The sequence below is a fragment of the Clavelina lepadiformis genome, chromosome 9 (assembly GCF_947623445.1).
Source record: "Clavelina lepadiformis chromosome 9, kaClaLepa1.1, whole genome shotgun sequence".
Taxonomy (NCBI): domain Eukaryota; kingdom Metazoa; phylum Chordata; class Ascidiacea; order Aplousobranchia; family Clavelinidae; genus Clavelina; species Clavelina lepadiformis.
The window spans coordinates 15,395,172-15,417,411 of NC_135248.1; the positions used below are offsets into that span (position 1 = coordinate 15,395,172).

Consider the following 22,240-nt stretch of genomic DNA (forward strand, 5'->3'; position numbering starts at 1 on the left):
TTAACCGTCGTCTAGCGAAGATGTCTTTCACAGAAGTCGTTAAGCAGTGAGAGAAACTACGGAAATTAACAACATTTTTTTTGAGGACAGTGACATTCTTCGACAAAAAAAAGATTAGGTTTTCTACTAAACAAACTCCTGCACGAAAGACTAAATGGCAAGGAGTCGTGTGTTAAAACTCTTCGATTCGTGCAGAGATCAACAGATCTGAAAAGCTTTATTCTTCATAATGCCGTCAGCAATTTTACGTCACATCATGCTGAAATGAAAATTGTAGGTGTCACGTGTCATGTTCAAATAGAGGTGACGATCTAAGTAATTTATGGTTCTAATAGCAGATAGTTATTCTACATAACGTTCCTCTCTGAAAGCTATCGTAGGTAGGCAATTATATCAAGTCAAGTAGTCAACGGGGTGTATTTGGTTGTGCGGTGACTCAAGTCATTGTAGTAACGTTTTACATGTTACTCACGGAAGCATCAATCACTTAAGAAAGCCGTTTGATGACAATTACTACAACGGTTCACTTCTACTGGAAGTTATAAATTCTGTGAAATCTACAGACTGGAAGCATGTTAGCTTAACCAATGTAATTGTAATGTTGACGAAACGCTTTTTTCCTTTTACAGTAAACGTTTTCGACGCTACTTAGTTCCAGCCTGCTACCAGTCAGCATACATTCGTCTCTTGGAAGGTGTTAGGTCAGTGAGAAGTGGAAGTCAAAGTTTTTCCTGCGCCTAACCTGAGCAATTTTACAAAGCCTTTGGAATTGTGACATTTGCTGTAAGTGTTAGAAAAGATATCAGAATGTCTCAGGCTATAACAACCGCATAAGCAGACTATTTGTCGCCGGTCAGCTGTATGGTCCGATAATAATGCTTTAGCAGGTGTACATTTGTCTCATATTTAACCTTGTTACTGACTCTGGCCATAGCCTATGTATGAACAGCTTTTGCCGGGAGTAGATAAAGAGCTAGGTGTCACAAAGCTGCCAGATTAAGTAGCAAGGTAACTCGAGACAGGTAGGCCTATAACGTTTCATCGCACTAAAAGGCGAAATTTGTTGACAACGGCGATTAGGAATAGAGTCAAGTAAAAAAGGTGTTATAAAGCATGCGGTCAAGGCAATAGCCTACTGTAAATAGCGAGTTAAACGTTGTAGTAGTTTTTTGGCGCAGTAGCTGACAAAGGTAGACGTTGATTGAATCACTTGGAACTATAAAGTTTTCTTATCAACGTAGGTTGCGCTACAAGTTTGTTTGCTCTCGGTTTATTATTACTTAACGGCGGCTTGTTAGCTGTAGGCATAGGCGGCAATGCTTTGAAGCAAAACATCGAAGATCTTCTTTGATTTTACGGGTTTCGCTGCAAATCGGATGTTTTGTCTACTGGCACTTTGACCCTTGTTATTGAGACATTCGCGCCAGGTTGTGGGGCAGACGATGGTGCATTTCTCACCCTGGTCACTCAATCCTTGCTTAAGTGATTTTCACTGAAGGATTTCAGAGCGAACCACGAGACAACTGTTGTTTGTTAATTTTACTCTTCGGTCATAACAATGGTGTTTGTGGCCACTAAGCTGCCGCTGGGCGTATACTGCCACAGCCTATAACTTGCTATTAAGTTGTTATTTATGGTAAGGCATAAGTGTAATTAATTCTACTATGTTCGCAGGAAATTTCGCTGCATTTTGTGAATAAGTTAAACATTCGAATTGGCGATGGCTTTTTGCTTATTCTTTGACGCAGCGGTGCCTGTAGGTTATGAGCACTAGGGGCCGGCAAGTTTGTTCAATTAATGACATCAAAATACCGGAGAATCAAATCACTGAGGAGAAAATGTCTGGAAAAGACGAAGCCGAGAAATTGAAATTTATTTCTTCTCGTTCCTTTGACGCGGAGGGGAACAATTCCATGCGGAAATCTAGGACTAGCTCGGGACGCTTATTCAAAGTAGGTGGAGTTGTAGCCTATGTTTGCATGCCCTCGATTAATCGTATGTTTCTCGGTAAAGCCCGATATGAAGGCATGAGTGGAAACCGTGACAGCTTTTTGTTATTGTTCCGCATGAATCCACACCATCCGGTTTATGAAAACATTCGCGAATTTTGCTCGAATTTCAAATTATTTCGTCACAGGCGGTGCGCAATGCTGTTCGTGTCACTAAGTCCTCATCTTTAGAGATGCAGGAAGCGGGATCCTCCGCGAGATCGACTCCTATTTCATCGAGGAGGTCACAATCCGTCGTCTCCCAGTTGAGTACGAAGCAGAGGGGCTCGCTTCTTCCCCCCAAACACCCCAGGAGCTGCAAGTGCCCCGACTGCAATGGATGGCTGTGTAAGGACCATGTGACGTCATGCTGATCATTTCGTCTTTCCGTGATAAATGAATAAAAATGTCATAAGTTTCATCCGCTATGAAGCCATCTCACATCGCCGCGATTAATTTTCTTTGATTTCTATTGTCAGCGGACAATGAAAAGGAAGAGCCGGAGCAAGTTGTGACGCAATACCATGATGATGACGTATGCTTGATCACCGACGGGCCCAGCTACACGTTCAAGGTGAGCTTTGTCTTTCATCTTATCTCTCTATTAGACGTAGAAGGTCCGACATTTCAATATTTCTTGCAACGATGAAATTCTTTTGCTTCTATGTTTCAAGGCAACCTTGCTTTGACAGAGATTTAGGTTTAACTAAACAAGCCATAAGAAAAAAATAGGTATTATATTTATCTCTATGATTCATCAGACATTAATATTATCTTTTATAAGTCGTGTCAGGTCGATATTTGAATCTCATATGTTGTTTCCGACGCCAAATATTTGAGGTCTTTGTCGTAAAAACCGCGATTCAAAGCGCAATCATTTAGAGACCAATTTTAACGAAATCACAAGATCGATATTAACCGCATATCATCAACCACTTGGCATCGTTGTTTAAAAAACCATTTGCCGCTGAGTCTGCGCCATAGATTTTACAACGTTTTTATCGAGATTTGTTGACTTGAAACAACAGTAAAATTTGCTTGGTCATTGTCACGTGTTTGTTGATAGGTGATGACTCATTGGTTTGTGAGCCGGTTGTCACGTGAGGAGAAAATGGCTTGCGCTCGACATTCAAGTTCAAACTGATAATTGTTTCCCACATTATTGCGTCAAAATGGCGTCACTGCATCAACGTGGAGTATGCCTCGCACACGCTTTTGTTGTAAGCTCGTTTGCAAATTGTTATTTTAGCGGTTTGTGATCCACCAATCGCGGTATTCGCGGCGGTAGATGTTCCCAGACTCACGGACTCCCAACCAACCGGATAGCGATAGATTCTATGTTGTCGTGTCGATTTCCGCGATCTGCCTGATTGCAAGCGATTTACATCTTGACTTGACAATCCTATTCATCCAGGCTTATACTGTTTGTTGTTATCATTGTCAAATTTGCCTGTAAATGATCCACTAAAACCTGATATGTGAAGGAAAGGGGATAGCCGTGCAGCATGACCTATGTAACATATAGTATATGTGTGACGATATTATCTTCATCAAATTCAATTTTGCGGAAAGATAACTTTAATTATTTAAACGCAGGAAAGGAGATTTTATTTATAACCAAGTTTCTTTAATTTTTTTATCTCAATTTAACAGTAACTTACATTGTTAGTAATGAATCCAAAACGTTTTAAATTATTTATGGGGTGACGTTTTATTTTTCATCTGTGTTTGCTTATACCTCAAAATTGCTTATTCACCATGACCTTATCAATAATAGATGGAATAACATATTGTGGTCATCTCGTCTAGCGCAGCGTGAAAACAAATGTAGACGAAAAGCGACTTTTTTCTGGTAATCCATAATTTTAATGTATTTTGGTGATCCTTGCCCCTCAGTTCTTTTTACTTGTGAGTTGTCTTTCCGCCAGCTTAGATCGACTTTACGTGGCGATACAATTGTTACGCGGTTAAGTGGTGTTACTTTTCAAATTGGTTCAATACATTGTCACTTTTTTATCGTTTTCAGTCTGATAACAAACTAAGCAACATTGTACATGCAAGATATCAATGATTTTACTTTATCAGAATTTCTGCTGCAATTTTCCAAATCGACCAGAATTACAACATAAAAGAAATGCTAAGTTACACATTTTTTATATCTCGTGTTATATAAAGTTAATGATATTTTTTTTGGATGAGGTTTACAGGGTTAAGTCCTTGCAAATATCAAAAGATCAATGTAGATTAAGTGAAGTATTTTTATTGTTTGGTTATTTCTTAAAACCCGACCCTCACAAAACATATTTATGACGTCACAAGGAACGTATAGCAATGGTGGGTCGTTAGACATGAAATTTGTGTTTTGAACTTTCCACTTGAAAGCGCATTTCTACTGATATTAATCATGTTTCTTAGTTTGGCGAAAACCTGTCGCAATTGATTATAACTTCCCTGACCTTTATAAAGTTCGACATCAAAGTCAATTGAAACATTAAAAATGTCGCCTCCATAATCATAATATAAGTGTTTAAAGTTGTTTGGCCATGTTCGTGCTTTGTTGAAAAAAGGACTTGTTTTGGGGAAAAATTGTCTTTCTTTGAATTTTCTGCTTTTACGTTGTTTCCATGATGGCTTCGCTTCCTAAGATGATAATTATCTTATCTTCCATTAAGCCTTTAAATTGCGCTCACTTACAACTGACCTGGAACAGATGTCCCGGGTTCGCCCAACGTTGAGAGGTTGGTGTGCTCGGAACAGTATTTTGGAGAATTATTTTCAACGTTAATTTTCCTGCTTGTGTTTGACTTCAACATTAAGGTAGATAAGGGAATATTTTGCAGCCCAAGGGAGATGTCATGGTATGATAACCTTAAAAGGATAAAGCAAAGCGAGATAAGAATTTAAGGGGAGGTCTCTTGTTTACTTTTCACATCATTCACCCACGTTGAATAAACATGGGAAATATCGTCAATAAGTATCCATTATTTTTATTGATCTCAAACGCTTTGCGAATATGATTAATCGATAAATTGACAAACGGAGTGTTTGTCCACGATAATATTAACATATATATCTAGTAGCTTTAGCTCAATGACAAACAATAGTCTGTAATGGCTGATGTGGCGTTTGTGTTTTCCACAACAGATAAAAATACCTTAATTGTTTAAACACTAGTTAATTGGACTCATAATTATGGGCTATTTGCGGCATAAGCAATCTAACGAGCGGTGCAACAGAACTTTCGTCAAACTTGGATGGAGCAAAAGCTCTGATTCGCGATTCGAACAAGTCTTAGATGCTTTAATTGAGGTGAGTTGAACTTTTGACTTTGATCATTTTGATTGTTTGACAAGTTTCTTGCCACAGGCGTTACTTTGTGGCGCGGTTAGCAATCAATTTTATTTTGATTGAAATCTGCGCTGATAAGAGATTTTAAGCAATCGGATCGTTTCGCTTTTTTGTCAGTGAGATTCACTTTGATATTTCTATAAAATCATTTCTGTTAAAATAAAGGTTTTTTATTTAGCGCTGCTTGATATTGGTTGCTGTCAATCATCTTAATCATTTTTTAGGTCTTTTACTTTTTCCGAAAAAGGATTTAGTTGACAGCGAGTATAGACGAGTTTAAAATCGAGATTGACATGCGCCAACACGCAAAGAACATTTCTGCATGTTTTGCTGACGTCATCTTTCAGTTAATCTTGGAGCCTTTGATGTAGAGCAAGTTTCAAAAATTAAACATATTGATCTGGTCCGCTGTTCGAAGACGTTGAAGCTTCGAATATTTCACTGACTTAAACGTAGACCGTGACCATCGTTATAAGTGTTGCATGACCAAGCATTGATACGTAAAATATCTGCAAAGTAAACACCTGTACCCAACCACCGGTCGTTCAAACGTCGTTACATTGTAACCAACAACCAGCATTCTACATTTGTTTGCCTTGCGATGTGAATTAACGATTTGCTCTGTTCGAGCCAGACGTCTTACCCTTCGCCTCACATGTTGCTTGTGTTGTAAGATATGGCGGCTCTCTTCATGGCCTGAAGGGATCTATGAATAGTTTTTAGGATCAACATAGAATGCGAACAACCAGTCTCGATAAGTTAGAATGCGAACAAGACATGGACGCTATGATAAAGAAATTTGTAAATGTCCAGTATTGCAACGTCACATCTACCAGTTGCATCGATCATAGGTTTTGGTGGTTTCAAAATTAAGTTACGTTGATTTTGAAACCGCAAACTAGATATTTTGGAGTTCAGTTGCTCAGCTTATAAAGTACATAGTATATCTAGATGTCCACGAGGCTGTACGAATCAATACAAATTTTGTATTTGGAAGATAAATTTCGTTATGTCGTGTTTGAAAGGTTCTTTTGCCTTGTGAAGTAAATTCCACAGCAAATCGCGAACAGTTTTTGTGTAAAGAGATCTCAGAGCGAAGTTACGTGTTTTCTAAGCGGTGTAGTCGTCGATTAGGGAGTTCCCCTGGTTTACAACTAGCATTATGCCTTCGTCACTTCCCTCGCGAAAACTTAATTCTGTTTTCCAGGAAAGACTGCTCGCTGTCAATCAACAGGACAGGCGGTGGCAGACGTATGCTCTGTGCACGTGCGGTTAAACAACTGATTTTACTTGTTATGATTGACATATCCACACTCGCCTGCGCAGAGTTTAAGCGCTGTATAGTTTCAGAATCACTGTGCTCAGTTATATCAAAATAATTCTTACAATTCTATTCTAGCCGACACGAGGGAAAGAGGTGTTGTGAGCTAAAGATTAGCCGGTCTGCAGCGGGGTGGCGAAACGCACGCAAAAGCGAATAAAGTTATTAAGAACATGTTTTGCATACATCAGGATTGTTTATGAAAGCGTGAATGAATGTAGAACCTAAGAATTGACACAAAAATATCTTTGAGATGATTTGAAAAATTTTTAGCCGCGTACGTTATGTGTAGCAGTAACAGTTTGGATTATTAAAAAGTATTTGTTTGAAAAATCATGAATAAAAGATGAACTTTGGCGCCCACTACCCGCAATTTCCTAACTTTCAAACTGCGTTCCACAGCTTTTGCGAAATTCTCAAAATCAACGTAGAAGCCATTATGTGCTTTGTACCGGCAATGGTTGTAACAGGTCGTTTTATTCTGCTTTGTCGGTGCAGCAGCAAGATGTTGGTATTTACTCGGAGGTTAGAGTGACGCTAAGTGAACAGATTCCCAATGAAGCATATCATAGGTTTAATCCTGACGTCATAGTTAGGGTTTTCTAGGGCTCCAATATGAAAGTTTTGTAGAAATTATTTATCATTGAAATCAGGGTTACGTCATAGTAGGATTAATATTGATGTCATTGCAAAAAGTAGCTCTGACGTCATAGAAGTTGTATGATTGTTTGATAATTCTTGGAATGGCCTCGAGTTATGGGAAAAGTTCCAAAAACTCAAATCATTCAGCGGCCCATAGAAATCGTACTAAAGACGAGGACGAGCCGGTGCCACTTTTGTCTATGACGTCATCACCGGAATCAAAACATTCGAACGAGATTGTTGGAAACCATTCGGTGACGTCAAAATCTGGTAAAAGAAAATTGAAGGGGGTTTCCGGTCTCATATTTGGAAACAGAAATAAATCAAAACAAAGGCCTCCAACATGGAGGAACAGATACTCCAACAATCTCTCTTATGACTCTTACTATGGAGATACTGTCGTACCATTTTCTGTTTATGACGTCACAACGGATAGAGGTCAAAGGCAAGATATGGTGAAGCTAAACCAATCTCTGTGTCAAGTATGTCCGACATTGACGTAAATTTGACAAATAATGATCAATATATTCCTTTCATGTTTATATGAGAGGCTGCAATTTGCGATTCCTTTAGCATCGAGCGTCGTCACTTGTTCCACATAACTTGCGATCATAAAAATCAGATTGAGCCGAACGTTTCTTACACAAACGCGTTCAAAATTGCACTCACCAGGAAAATAATTTAATTTAGCTATGAAATGTATGAAGGAAATGTTTATAGATTTCATTTGAACCCTGGGAACCAATAATCACATTATTTTTATTTTAATCTGTGCCAGATGCGCTTCTTTCATAAATCGATATAAAATGTAAAGAAAATCGTCCGCAAATGTTATTGACCGATTCCAACAAAAGCTGAAACTTCAACTGTTGGTTAAAACTCAATGATTGTTTGAATTAAAAAATTGTGGTAAAATGTGTTTCACATCAAGGTTCGCTTTCATGGATGTGGTTTTGTATAAAAAAGATCTTTAAATGATCCCGAAAGGCCGCATCTTTTCATACGTTTGTTAGGTTCGATTGCATTGTGTAGGCAACGTACGGTCTCCTTGAAAGGTAAAAATGAAAAATTGCTTAATCATTATTCCCAAATATTTACTGAAACGTTTTTAAGAAACCTTGAATGCTTTGGCACCCAGGATGAGACGAGAGTGTTTTTGTTCTGTTGCTAGATTTTACGGAAACTTGCGATACTTTTCTACTATAAAGCGTATAGAGTCTGTACGCTAGTCTATGCTATGGAATATAAAGCAGACAGCGTTGGTCGCAATTTGCTTCATCGAGTGCGTTTAGACTTTTTGGACATAAACTCTATTTCGATGGTCGTCGTCTGTGACGTTTTCAGGAAATTCTTAGGTTTAAAGCTGACGGTGCATCGAGAGATTATATAACGGCGGCTAAAGTAGAATTATCGTCCTTTTGCTAATTTCTTGAACCGCGATATTCTCAGGTTTGCGTGTCACGTGATACGACAACAACTTAATAACTGCCGCCCATAACAAGGTCACACATGAAGGTGAAGGCATGAAGCTTTATGGGCTATTACTTGAGCGCCACAGTATATGTTCATGTCAATTTGCAATCTTAGGGATGTTTACGATGGGTTAAAGCGCCGATGTATTTCATTTATCTCCTGGTGACGTTGAACGAATTTCAAACATAAGTTGATCGGTTGAGCGTTGAATACTGAATTGGCTGAAGACAGGTTCAACCAATCTATGCTAATTTATCTCTCTGCGTAAATGGGCATCGTCGTTGCATGATATCTGTTGCACTTTGAATGTTTTTGTTTATAGTAAAGACATCTTGTAATTATAATGCGAAGATGTTGGATAATTAAGAGAAATATGCCACCGTAGATGGTCGTTATTTGCGCAGTGAAGCTGCTTGTTTTACGCCGTTAAATCATGACTTTAAACGACACAAAACACCCGGCAAATGTTGGCGTTATGCTTGAAGTTTATGGAGACGGTTTCAGGGGTGACCCCCAACGGACAGCGAAGTTCCCCAAAATATCATTGGCGGTGTCGGGAAAGTTGGCCGACGCAGCTGACAAAAAATTGTTCAGCCCAAGTTTTAATGCATCGATGCTCAATGCTTTCAAATTTGCCCGGAAAAGTGAAAGAAAAACGAAACATTTGTCCGAAATCTTATCTATCGATGAAATGTATCGCAATTCGTGCACTGAGGAAAATGTGCTTCCATTTTCACCATGTGACGTAATATCTGATAACAATTTCAGGCGAGAGATCGCCAAAGAAAGTGATTTTATGCGTCAAGTATGCGCCAACTACATTTCTATGTCCATTTAAAAACAACTCACCAGATCGTGATTTGATTAAGTTCCTGGAAAAATTTGATTTACAGCTCGCCACCCAAGGAAACGTGAAGCAGCTGGCGGCATTATGCAACGCGAATCCCGGCCGAATGTTGAGCTGCGACCGAAAAGGAGCAACAATTCTCCATCATGCAGCGGCAGCAGGACAAACCGCGGTCATCAATTTCATCCTGCAGTCACCGGGTGGCCCAGAACGTAAGAAAATGGTCGAACGGAAAGCTTAATTGGTCTTGGCAGCAATTAGATTAATTTAACTTATTCATTAATTAGTAACTATTCGTATTGATCACCAGTTCTTGCGATGGCCGACGACTACAAATGCACGGCGCTTCACTGGGCGGTGGAGCAGGATGTCCCAGAGAGCGTCACTCTCCTGCTAGCCGGAGGAGCCGACGCCAGCATCAAGAACAACTCGGGACACGGGGCTCTGCATCTGGCAGTTTATAAAAACTCTCTGAAAGCGTTGAAGGCGCTGCTGGACTCGAAGGTAATAACCAGTGGAAGTCATTTAATGGAGGATGTGATTCGTTTAATGGAGGAGTTAATTCCATTTGTGAAGTTTGATTCATGGAACAAGCGTTTAACTTAAACATCGGTAGAAAATATTTTTGTCAAAACACTTTCACGGGTCAGCACCGGACGTAACTGCGCGTCCAAATACAAAGCAATTGTCATGATTCTCACGAGGATAGCGTTATAATAGAATGCATGTCTTCTTATGTGACGTAGACAATCAACTTTGATGACCGTGGCAACTCGGGCGTGACCGCTCTTCACGTGGCGGCATCAGCAGACCATGACGACGCTTTTAAGATGTTGATGGATGCGGGAGCAAAACCCTGCCTGCCGTGCTCTCAGGGATACAGACCCCTTCACATCGCGGCAATGACCGGATCAAGGAAGTGCGTTGTTGCTTTTATTTTCACGTTTCATGATAAATATCGCTTTCAGTTGGCAGATTTGTGGTCACTGTTTTATCTTTGACAATCGCTGACAAGGATTTTGTAAAAACTTAACATATCAAAGATTTCTATTTGTGTTGTATTTTCGTTAACAACAGACTTGTTGCTGGATTTCGTTGTAGTCGTTGTTTTATGAGCTTCAAGCATTGACAACAATCGTTGTGTTCTTGATCAGCATTGTTGTGTATTGAGAGATTCTCATATTGATATTATCTTGAAGAGTGATGCGGTTGTTGCTGGAGCACGCCCAGCAGTACGGGTACACCAGCGAGAAGCTCCTCTCTTACGGGGACAAGGAACAGAGCAGTCCCCTGCACAGCGCCGTCACCGGTGGAAACATTTGCGCGATTGAGCTGTGCTTGGAGTGAGCACTTCCATGACTCTTCTATACTTTAAAAGTTTTTTCAAAAATGTTTTAAAATAAACAATAAACATCAAATGCGTCACCTGCATCAGCGTAAGCTAATGTTTTATGTCGTTGTATAGTCACGGGGCAAGGTTGGATGTGAAGCAGGCTGACGATTCCACTCCCATGCACATGGTCTGCGCTCAAGGTGCGGTTGACATCATCAAACTTATGTTTGACAAAGCTCCGGATCAGGCCAGGTCTAGTCTCCTTATGCTGGACAAGCAGGACCACTCCCCCCTGCACAAGTAATTATTTAATCAGCCTTCGACACTTTGTTGAACAAGTGAACATCTACGCTGTAGCTGTTGTTCACCTGGAATTGTCGCCTGTAATTATGTAGAATTGTAAAACGCAATTTCGTGATGATGCAGCCAAGTCTGCCTCGCGTTTAACGAGGTCATAAGTTTGATGAGGTTCGATTGTTCAGGGCGGCCATGTTCAACCATCCATCGATTGTCGAATACTTAGTGGAGCAAGGAGCAGATATGGAGCTTCTTGATGTTGATGAGAAGACCGCGCTTCTCGTCGCTGCTTCCCGCGAAAGCTGGGATTGTGTCCGGACCCTTCTACGCTTGGGAGCCAATGTCATGGTCAAGGTATTGAAATGATATCTCTGTTTATTTATTATAATCTTCCTTCTTTGGAAGGTTTCTAATCTTAAGTTTGATCTGTTCCAAGGACAAGGACGAAAGGAACCTGATGCACATCATTGTGCTACAGAAGGGCGACATCTGCTTCTTGGCCGGCAGAGGTTTGAAAGAAGTCCACGTGATCTGCACCAACTTGTTGACGGTTCGTGCCGGTATTTTATGTCATTTTGACCGATATTAATAAAATCACCGCAACCGCCAAGTCGCTTTAATCGTCATAGAGTTGATTGATTCATCTTGAATCGTATGTTGTAGAAACCGGACGTGTTCGAGTTGATGAGCAGACCAGACGCTTACGGTTGCACGCCACTGCACTATGCGTGCCAGGAAGGAAACCTGGCCAGTTTGAAAACTCTCATGAAGTTGGGTGTCAGTGCCAGGTTGAAGTCGTGGAAGAAGCAATCCGCCATGCACTTCGCTTCTATGTACGGGAGGTACAACGCATGCGTCCGCTTGCTCGACAGCGACCAGGTGCGGACGTTACATTTCCACTTGTATTTTTGTTTGAAGAGTATGAAATATTATAATAATGTCTAGAGTGATTTCACTGAATTCGAGATATTTTTAGGTAAATTTGTGTTTATTTATTTCAATAAATTAATGAGGAAAATGTCCAACTTAATGCAACAAAAAATCCAACTTAAAGTCACCAACAGTTAATTATTCCCTGGAATAAAATCGAATTCTTTAAAAACTTTCTTGGAAATGATTTAAATTTTCTGCAGGGTCCGAACATTATTAATGAGAAAGATGATCAAGGGATGACCCCTCTTCATTTCGCTGCGATGAACGGACACGTCAAAGTGGTCCAACTTCTAATGAACAGGTCTTACCTTGCTACATTTGTTCTATTTGAATAAGGGCGACACCTCTAGAAATCATTTTCTACTCCAACAACGATGTAAACTTTTAAGCCCACAGATAATTTTACTTATTTACACAAGTTTAACTCCGTCATATACAGAGGAGCGATCATTCATCGAAACTTGATCGGCGCGACTCCTCTGCACGTTGCTGCCTCGAGTGGTTATACGAGGACCATCAGGAGCCTGGTTGAGATGCATGGACACCTGCTGGACCAAGTGGACGGCGATGGGGTGGGTACCTATAGGGAGTTTTAGCGTTGTCGCGGTTAAAATATTGTTTCACTTACATCTCTATTCTACCTACATCTCTGTTTACGTCTCACACCGGACAACACCATTGTTATTGAACTGTTGATAAGGGCTATTATCGATTATTCTCTGCTTCTTTCCAAACATCCTCTTTCTCTGTTGTTGCCAGAATACAGCCATGCACCTGGCTGCCAGCGCTGGTCACGTGAACGCTGTTGAACTATTGTTGGATCTCAACGCGTCGTTCATACGTAACAATGACGATGAAACTTGCTTCACTGAGGCGATAACCAATCAGAATCAAGAAGTGGCCATGGCAATAATCCAGGTATTTTCACGTCATCGTTACATAGTGTATACGTCATTACCAAGCGTTGAATCCCAAATTGTTTTACAAACTCATGGTTAATAATGGGTAATTGTGACGTCAGCACGATAGATGGAGCGAAGCGATGAAGCCGTTCTCCAAAGCAGACTCCACGATCGTTCCTCCGGTCCTGCTCCTCATCCAATATCTTCCCGGTGTGTGCGTGGTGAGTGCAGGAAGCTCGCATCTGTAAACTTCTTCATCTTTTGAGCTGGAGCATACTCAGTGTCTGTGATTTCTATGCAGGCGGTATTGGATCGCTGCAAGGAGATGGCGGATGTTGACGTGAGGAGCGAGGAGTACTGGATTCGCTACAACTTCAAGGTTGTTGTCAAAATATTCCTCTTCTTAACAAACATCATTAAAATATAAAAACTTTCCTCCAAGAACACTAAAGTTTTCTTCCAGTACTTGCAACCTTCCGCCAACGCCCGCGACGAAATCATCCGGAAGTGGAAGGAGCGTCAACGCGAAGAGAAGAATGATGAGGTTGTAAAGAAGCCGGCAAACCTGATCTTCTCCTCCATGATATCAAATGGATCTGTGGCCCTGCCTGCTCTCAATGTAAGTATGAAATAACAGCCGTGTTGGAGCCGCTCCGGTGGTTGAAGTCAGTCAAAATGTAAATTGTCATGTCATGAAAATTGTCTGCTCAATGTCGCAGCTTTTGTAGAAAAACACCTGGTTTCTCTCATTTTGTTGCCCTCTTCAAGACTTACGTTTACTTTGCACTGAATTACATTTTTAAATATATTAATTATTTCTTAATTATACAAAACAAATAAAGCAATTCTCGTTTAACCTATGACCTCTTGTTCATTGTTCCGTCAAGGTCATGGTTGAGTTCAATCGCGTCGAGTGCTTACGTCACCCCGTGTCTGTTGCGTATTTGCATCAAAAATGGTAAGTCGACGACGTCATATATTGTATCTATTTTTAAACAAAAGCAATTCTTGACGTCATATCTCCATGACAACCACCATAGGCGATCTTACGGAAGGCTCTTCCACGGGATCAACCTGATTTTCTACATGATGAGTCTCTTCCCCATCACTTACATCGCGGCCAGCGTCAACTCATTTCCTCATCTCGAGAACAGCGGGTCCGAATTTCCACCGTGAGTCACGTGCTTGTAAGGCGATAACCATTGGCTGCCAGAGTCCTGAACCTGGCTGAATGGATAAACTGAGCACATCATCGCCGTCACGTCTTGATGTGCTTATAACGGTTTATCTTTATGGGAATATGTTAGCAATTGTATTTTATTCTGTGTTCCAGCAACTTTGATTTCCATAAATTTAAGTAGAAATTTTTTTGTTCTTTCTTGTTTAGCGGGAACGAAACGTTTTCTCGCATTCCGGTCTCCTTCTCCAGCTTCGAAAAATCGATGATGATTCTTCTAACTGTGGTCAATATCCTTCAGATGGTGAAGGAGGTTGTGCAGATGTATCAGCAGGTGAGAAAGCTAAACTTCATATTCATCAGGTCATCGCGGATTAATTTTTTCTCTTAAATAAAGCGATTTCGTAATTTATTTCCAACTTTGAAACTTTAGTTTGTGGAAGGGGAGTTTGGTCTTTTGTCACGTCCATTTGTCTAAACCAGTGGTTTTCAACCTGGGGGTCTTTAGCCTTTTTTCTAGGTGTTGCAAGAGCTTTCGACGTACCATAGAACACATTTTAGTAAAATTTAATTATAAATACTTTTTATTTTGCTGCTGTGAATGCACAACAGCGTTACATGTGTTTAGCTGGATATTTTGGAAGGGGGTCGTTTGATTATATTGGGTTGAAAAATGGGTCGCTGAATGAAAAAGGTTGAAAACCACAGGTCTAAATTATGTTCATCACATATCCGGGGAATTAGTTTTTATAAACTTGCCGACGCTTTCAGAGAATGAATTATTTCCTGGACTTTACAAACTTGGTGGAATGGACTCTCTACTTGACCAGCGTGTTGTACGTGGCCCCCTTCTTGACCGGATACCCGGTTCACTGGCAGTTTCAGGTCGGGGCCGTCGCCGTATTCTTGGCTTGGTTCAATCTCTTGGTCTTCTTACAGAAGTAAGCTCCCGGTCAATAAACCTCGTTGTTGTAATGTTCTGCTTACGCCGACCTACAAGTCGTCATCTAGCTTTTTGTGTCAATATTTGAACCGTAACATTGTTGAAATAATTTGGAGCTGCGCTTCAATGAACGTACGAGGCGAGATTACGACGATTTTTCTCGCAGGTTTGATTTGGCCGGGATCTACGTGGTGATGTTTATGCAGATCCTCAAAACTCTCATTCAAGTCCTCCTCTTCTTTTCATTCCTCATCATCGCGTTCGCGCTCTCATTCACCGTTCTCATGAGGAATGAGGTATGAAGAGTCGATTTATTTTCATGAGTTTATTCATAAACTTTTTATATGATTTAAAACCAAACCCCGCACAGCACTTAAAAGTGTCAAAAGTGTCCCGAAGTTGGGATAAACCCCGCACAGAAGTGTCGCCTGGATACCTGCTTTAAATAAGTACAATGCAGGATCGTCAACAACGGGCGTTGAAGTTATTGTCCTTTATTTTCAGGCCGACCGCGCCTTCTCTGACCCCTTTCTGTCGATGATGAGAGTCACCACCATGCTACTGGGCGAGATTGGGTACCTGGAGACCTTCCTCGCTCCCTACGTGGATGGGAAGCCTGAAACTTATCACTTCGGGATCACATCCTTTCTCCTGCTCAGCGTCTTCATCTTGATGATGCCGATCCTGCTCATGAATCTACTCATCGGTCTGGCGGTTGGTGACATCGCTGAAGTGCAGAACAACGCCGTGCTGCAGAGACTCGCAATGCAGGTGCCTCCATGAGATCCCGGCCTGACATAAATGCTTGTTGTGTGACGCAAACATTTCATTTGTGACGTAATTAAGGCAACGACTGGTTTCTAACCATGCCACATATGACTCTCGGCGACTCTTGATGACTATTTTTGTGCAGGTGCAACTCCACACTTCGATCGAGTCCAAGCTACCTGCAGCTTTCCTTGAAAGAGTCGACAAAAATTCCGTGACTTTTTACCCGAACAGACGATGTTACATGATGCAGAGAGTGTGGAATGAGGTTCGTTTACATGACGTCACAGCGTAAACATTTTCCAATCGCTAATCTCCGTAATATTTCAACCATGACGTCTTACATAAGCGATGCATTGTTAACTTGTTAATAACGCTTAGTACACTCGATGAAGCTGATGCTTGCATTTTTATCATTGGAAAAGTTTTGGCAAAAAACTTTCTAAAATAAGAGCGAAGTTCGGCAAAATAACAGATAGGAGATGGCATTGAGCCATTACCAGTGCGACCACTTAATCGAAAGTCTCCCATGTTGAAGGTTTTCAAGCACACCGGGGTCCAAACAGATTACGGAGATTTGAGGGAGAGCCGCAGAGGAGATCCCAACATGGAGCACATGCGCGCAGAGATGATGAAGCAGAAGAGAAGGTGAGATGGAACACCTCAGCATGGTGCATGTTTCTAACTATCAGTTGGTAAAATGGCCAAGTAGCTGAGTTAGTTATTACTTGGCCAACTACAACTAGTTGCTCTTCCTTATAACTTCCTAACTTTTCTGAATGCGCTTGTTGCAAGCGAGTGAGAAAAATTCGAATCGTGTCGGATTTTCGCTTCTAAAAGCGACGAAGTGAACACAACGCAAAGTATTTTCTGCTGCCACCCCAGGTTTATGCAATTTTTGTGAAGTCTCAAAATAGATGTTGTTTTAGCCTACAGCGCACAGCGTAGGGTGAAGGTGGCGGCTTCACGAGACTAAGTGTCGAATTTCAACAACAACAACAACTCGAGTTGAAATCCTTAAAAATACAAACCACATTTAACTTGTATAGTGAAGCGTTTATTAGCATAGATACGCATCAATTTCGATAAAAACTTCGTTATGTCGTCAAAATAAAATAAACCAAAGCATCCATTAAGAGCGACGAAGAACTAATAGTAATTGTCTGTCGACATATTTTAGTTCTCCAAGAAAATTGAAGCATGGGTTTGACATTTAAAGCCATCTGTTCATGTCTAAGTAGCAGGATGAACATCGTAAACACTTCTCTAATTATTGAGAAACGCGAATAGAACTTAAAATACTTCTCTCAAAATTACGCAAGTTTGCTTCAATGCTATTTTGCTTTTTACTTAAATGTGACCTTTTACGTAAGCGCACGAAATTCTTTCGCCTTTGAAATGGCACGAACGTAGGACGAGCTGTCCATAAGCCAATGTCGTTATGAGCACGACTTTAATCCACCTTTGGAAAGGTTAAATATAGATGTCATTTTACCAAATATGACATTAAACGCTTTACGACTTCAAGAAAACAGATTTCTTCAAACTAGAAAGGTCGTGCAGCTGTGACTCATCATTTTCATCAACTGCTGTGACCTTCACAGAAATCGCGCCACTTTCCAGCTTCTTTGATGCGGCAATGAACGATGTCCTGGCTTCATTTCAAAGTGCTGGTCTGGACAAACGATAAACTTCTTCCAGTGCTAGAGCTTGTAGCATTGTTGTCCAAGTTGTTGTTGCCCAGCTTCATGTACTTGAAGAAGTGCCTGTTGTGGTGCTTGTAGATGACACAGTTGAAAAATGAGTTGGCAAATAATATCCTGGACGCCAAGTAAGCAAACGCGTTCCAAGCTGCTTTCGCTTCGGGGTTAAAGGTCATACTGCTTGGTTCGAGGGTCACGTCCATTGTGGAAATCATGACAGCGATGCCGGGCATGATGCACGCTGTGAACGCGCACACCACCATGCGGACAGTGGCGGTGACTCTGGATTCGAGCTTGTTCAGATTTTTCGCCCGAGGTAAGATTTTGGGACCTTCCATTGTGAGCTGTGGAGTTGTTCTGCTCCTCATCTTCTTTTCATCTAAACCATCCTCAACATCTTCGTCATTGTTTGCTTCTCGCTCCGGGATCTGCTCGCGGAAGTCCTCTGTGCGGGAGTAGCGGACTCTTCTCTTCTTGATGTGCTGTCTGACGTAATAGACCGCCCCAATGTTCAGACCCCACACACCGAGGAGGGAAGTCCCCAGAAAGACGAGATACGCGACGAACAACTAAAGATAGACAATGACGACACAATGATAATATCGTTCAGATAATATCGATGATATTATTGTCGACAAATAAATGTCAAAAGTTTACCTCCGGTGCTAATATGACCCCAAGAGCGGTCACAGTGTAAGGGGTGCTGGGGTTAAATACTGGGATGATAGCGATGACGAAACTGAGTGCCCATATAGCAACAATGACGACCGCTGTGGCCTTTCCCGCGCGTCTTTGATGGCCTTTGCAGCTGAATGGGCGATAGATTGTCAGAAATCTGTTAATGAAATGACAAAATATTTCAAGTTTTTTGGTCGCGCGTACTGTAATCATTTTTATAACTTCATACAAACTCTGAATATCGCATAAATATTTGCTGACGTACCAAGAAGTCGACAGGAATTATTCGGTTAAGTTCGGTCTCTCACCTTTCGAATGACGTCACCACCAGAGTAAAAATGGAGGAGGAAAATGAGAGGACAGTCACAGTTCCGAAGCCATCGACGTAGGACTGAGAATGATAGTCAAGTATGGTCGGTAGGTGACCGTCCTCAGTAAACTTATGAGGGCCGAAGTACATGGTGTAGGTCGTGTTTATCACTCCTCCTATCACCGCTCCGATTAATAGATCAGAGATCGCCAGAGACACGCGGAAACATCTTCAAAAACAAAAGCATAATGTTTATGATGCTCGGTACAATGTGGTTGAATGCCTTAGAAAATATGTTTTCAGATGTTTTTGCTTTTGCTTCCCAACACTACCAATTACATTGAGGTTGGGCAGCGCCGGTAGACACGTTTTGTTACTTGTTATATAACGTGCTTATTATTGTCGAATAACTTGCTTATGACGTTATACAATTCAGCGTTAAGCGGCTGCCACGACTCGCAAAACAAGTCGCATAACTTGAACTTTATACTCACCCATAAATGCGATGAAATTTCACGATATTCCACGATGCTCTCAATATAATAAGGTTCGCTACCACCACCGCGGTTAGTAGAATTGAGTCGATCGCGAAAGTCGCGTAGAGAGCCGCTGTGTAAGACTGAGGCAAGCAGAGGTTGGCCGAGCGCCATCCTGATTCATATCTTTGTTTCGTGAATCCACAAGCCACAGGCAATGCAAAGGGTATAGTGTGAAAGAACCACTCTGTGTAGTTGGGGTAGAGTGGTTGATCAATTGATGCGCGATCCACATTCAGTCTCTGCTTCTCCTTGTAGTAACCTCTGATATCCGCGCATGCGTGCTGGGCAAGCCAGTGTAGATCGGACGTTATTCCGGGGCCGAAGATATTGTAATCCTCGGCAATGTTTGTGATTTTTTCAGTAGTTTTTCCTCCTGTGTTGTTGGTTTTCATTTCCATTAAATCACAGAATTCATTGAAGACGGAGTTGTTTCCGGATCCTGCTAAGAACCGACCTTGAGTTGCTGATTCGTTTTCTTCACACAATCTCAGATACACCAACCGGTGGTACACAGTGTGGTCATATTCTTGTACTTTGCACTTTTTCGTAAACACTGAAGCATCACTGCTATTACCCCGATATCTCATATCAGACAGAGTGTCGAGGTATCGGAGGAGAGACCCTCTTTGGGGATTGAACTTTGACCCCGTTGAACTGTCACTGGACGCCGCATCATACAAAGTTGCGACCAAGATAAGGAAAAGAATTTCCAAGTGGAAATGACAAATCATTCTCATTTGCCGCAATCTCTTGATAAGCTGCAAGTTTCAGATCTTGCTTAACTCGCATCATCATCTGAATGAAACCCGTCATCAGTGGAATGACCTTTTATACCCACAGAGATTATTCTTATCGTCATGCGCCGGCCAAAGCCTGAGGGGATTGACATTAAATCTTCAATTGGTCTCTGAGGTTGAACCGAGCTACCGGTGAATGTTTCACAAACACTCCTGCGATCGACAGAACTTGTTTGAAAACTTTTGCTTTTTAACCCCAGTTTTTCAAATTGACTTTTGCCGACAGTTAGATGCATAACAATTCCTGCACTCAATGTCCTCAGCAGACCAGGCCAAAAGATATTGAAAAGTCCCGCCAGTGACGGCATTGGCGTGGGGAGATGCGCCCACTAATCATATCTAATTTGATCTGAAAGGATCGGCGTGGTACGAATAGCTTATGTTGAGTCGACGGCTAATATTGGGCGGCTCGTGAAGTAAAGGCGTTCACACGAACGACAGAAAGCGGCGCTAGAAGTGACCTTTTGGTTGTTTACCAAAACGACGATTAGAGCCAAAAATAGCAGATGTGCGTCAAAGCAACCACAGTTATGCCTCCGTGATACCATGACATCAACTCGCTTGTTAGACGCTTGTTATCTCACTCCGATTTTGCTCAATTTTAACTCAAATAATTTGTTTCGCGTTTTATTTTCGTGGTTGTTAGACGCTCTGTGGCAAACGTTGTGAAATAATTTTCCAAACGGTGACTTGCCTTTTTTGCACAAAAGTTTGAAAAAGCTCTTTTCGGAAAATTCTGTAAACACGGAGACGTGTAAATGTTATTAAGATAATTGTCTTGCTTGTAAATCGCCAATTGTATTTTCTGTTTGTTAGATTCACGTATTTTGTGAACATCCCACGGTGTTGTCTTAAACTTTGCAGAAATTCCTTAATTAAAAACTTTTTCGCACCTTTCTCAGTAGATTTTAAGGTAAAATTCTTTCCTTAGATTTAGGAAATATTTTCACCCCAAATTTGCCTAAACATTGAAAAAAGTCAAAGTTGTAAATTGAAGCCAAAATCATACAATTGCAGTGCAAAATGAGGATTTACAAAACCACTAAATGCAGTTTTTGTTACAAACGATTTAAATTTCATGTTGCTTCTGCGTTTCAGAAGTCCAATTATAGACTGTTTGGTGAATTTTAAGTCACGTCTTAGTCAAATATAACGCAGCACGAAAAGCAGATACGCCCTGCCCAGCAATACGCTTCATTTGACATTTAACAATTCTCGAATGCGTCATAAAATGTTTTTGCTGACGTTGATTGATGGAAGGCGCGCGCGTAATTGCATCTTCGAGCGTCAGTGGCACTCGCAACTCTAACTTAGCGGCCGCGGTTTCAAACCTAATTATAAACCAACCTGTGGATACCGGATATCAAATAGCGCAAGTTATCATTTTCTATGTTCAGCCCAACACCGACTCATTTATCAACGATTTCTGCTGCAATCCGCCTGTTCGACCTTAATTGCCGCTTTTTAAATGTTACGTTTCCAATTTTGTTTCTGATTTTTTCCAGATAGCTGACTTAGGAAAATATATACTTAAGGTTAAAGTTTATTGACTTATATGGTATGGTATTGACTTATATATAAAATATATATTTGGTGTTATACTGACATATATGTGTATACGACGCATGCTCAGTGTTCTTGCCACGATACGTTGAGAAAACTTTGTAAATTATGGCTAATTTTTACATTTTTTTGAATACATAAGAATCAGTTGAACAAAACTTTACACCATGTGGTGGCTTTAATCTGTAAATTACTGAATAAATTTCTCTGCAGAATGAAGTCAATGCAAGCAACTTTAGAAAAGCAGCACGACCTCTTGCGTTTGATTGTGCAAAAGATGGAGATCCGCTCGGAGGCGGATTACCAAGACGAGGGATTCATGGAAGCATCTCACAAAGGAAGCTCACGGCTCTATCCTGGCCTCCCGGGATCCAGTGGAAGCAAGTTACTCGCCCTTCGCGCTTTAAAGTCCAAGAAATCTTAAGTCAAATTTTCACCCTATCGATTCTGTTTCTATGCAAACTGTGCTGCGGTATCTGTCGTTGTTGTTGTCATGTTCAGCAAAGTTCTGTTTCTGTTTTTGTTCTTTGTGAAGTTTCGAAATGCGCTTCGTTGTTACGGCGCAGAAAGTTGTATTGAGCACATTCGTTTGTACACATTGGTGCATGGTTCTATGGTGTCTTCGATATTTTGTCGGAAAAATCAATAAAATCGTCATTTCGTGATTTGTGCAACTTT

The 22,240-nt window shown here is 41.0% G+C and overlaps 2 protein-coding genes across 5 annotated transcripts; one reads left to right on the plus strand and one right to left on the minus strand.

The window, feature by feature from the left end:
* The first annotated feature begins 1,679 nt into the window (after positions 1–1,679).
* On the plus strand, positions 1,680–22,227 carry LOC143470927 (transient receptor potential cation channel subfamily A member 1-like). 4 transcript variants are annotated; one of them, XM_076969219.1, is made up of 26 exons: positions 1,680–1,952; positions 2,138–2,336; positions 2,468–2,562; positions 9,666–9,831; positions 9,930–10,123; positions 10,366–10,538; positions 10,819–10,962; positions 11,085–11,252; positions 11,435–11,603; positions 11,686–11,799; positions 11,913–12,128; positions 12,383–12,483; positions 12,622–12,754; positions 12,942–13,100; positions 13,204–13,305; positions 13,386–13,463; positions 13,548–13,703; positions 13,972–14,042; positions 14,125–14,256; positions 14,472–14,595; positions 15,033–15,202; positions 15,371–15,500; positions 15,709–15,975; positions 16,118–16,240; positions 16,511–16,620; positions 21,776–22,227. In XM_076969219.1, the coding sequence occupies exons 1-26, from the start codon at positions 1,764–1,766 to the stop codon at positions 21,984–21,986; spliced, it is 3,894 nt and encodes a 1,297-aa protein (XP_076825334.1). In that variant the 5' UTR covers positions 1,680–1,763; the 3' UTR covers positions 21,987–22,227. The 4 variants fall into 4 exon arrangements, with proteins under 4 accessions (XP_076825334.1, XP_076825337.1, XP_076825335.1 ...); XM_076969222.1 differs by lacking the exons at positions 1,680–1,952; positions 2,138–2,336; positions 2,468–2,562 and adding an exon at positions 5,135–5,297; XM_076969220.1 differs by lacking the exons at positions 1,680–1,952; positions 2,138–2,336; positions 2,468–2,562 and adding an exon at positions 7,282–7,781.
* On the minus strand, positions 17,014–21,162 carry LOC143470928 (uncharacterized). Its single transcript, XM_076969224.1, has 4 exons — positions 19,158–21,162; positions 18,662–18,892; positions 18,333–18,510; positions 17,014–18,244 (listed from the first exon to the last, which is right to left on the minus strand). The coding sequence occupies exons 1-4, from the start codon at positions 19,937–19,939 to the stop codon at positions 17,630–17,632; spliced, it is 1,806 nt and encodes a 601-aa protein (XP_076825339.1). The 5' UTR covers positions 19,940–21,162; the 3' UTR covers positions 17,014–17,629.
* Positions 22,228–22,240: the final 13 nt, after the last annotated feature.

Excerpts from the sequence above, each read along its gene's own strand:
- LOC143470927 (XM_076969219.1), top strand. The coding sequence starts at position 1,764 with ATGAGCACTAGGGGCCGGCAAGTTTGTTCAATTAATGACATCAAAATA. Across the intron at positions 13,101-13,203 it reads TGGCCATGGCAATAATCCAG|CACGATAGATGGAGCGAAGC; the intron begins GTATTTTCACGT and ends TTGTGACGTCAG. Across the intron at positions 14,596-15,032 it reads TTGTGCAGATGTATCAGCAG|AGAATGAATTATTTCCTGGA; the intron begins GTGAGAAAGCTA and ends CGACGCTTTCAG.
- LOC143470928 (XM_076969224.1), bottom strand. The coding sequence starts at position 19,939 with ATGAGAATGATTTGTCATTTCCACTTGGAAATTCTTTTCCTTATCTTG. Across the intron at positions 18,893-19,157 it reads AAATTTCATCGCATTTATGG|ATGTTTCCGCGTGTCTCTGG; the intron begins GTGAGTATAAAG and ends TTGTTTTTGAAG. Across the intron at positions 18,511-18,661 it reads GTGGTGACGTCATTCGAAAG|ATTTCTGACAATCTATCGCC; the intron begins GTGAGAGACCGA and ends TTTCATTAACAG.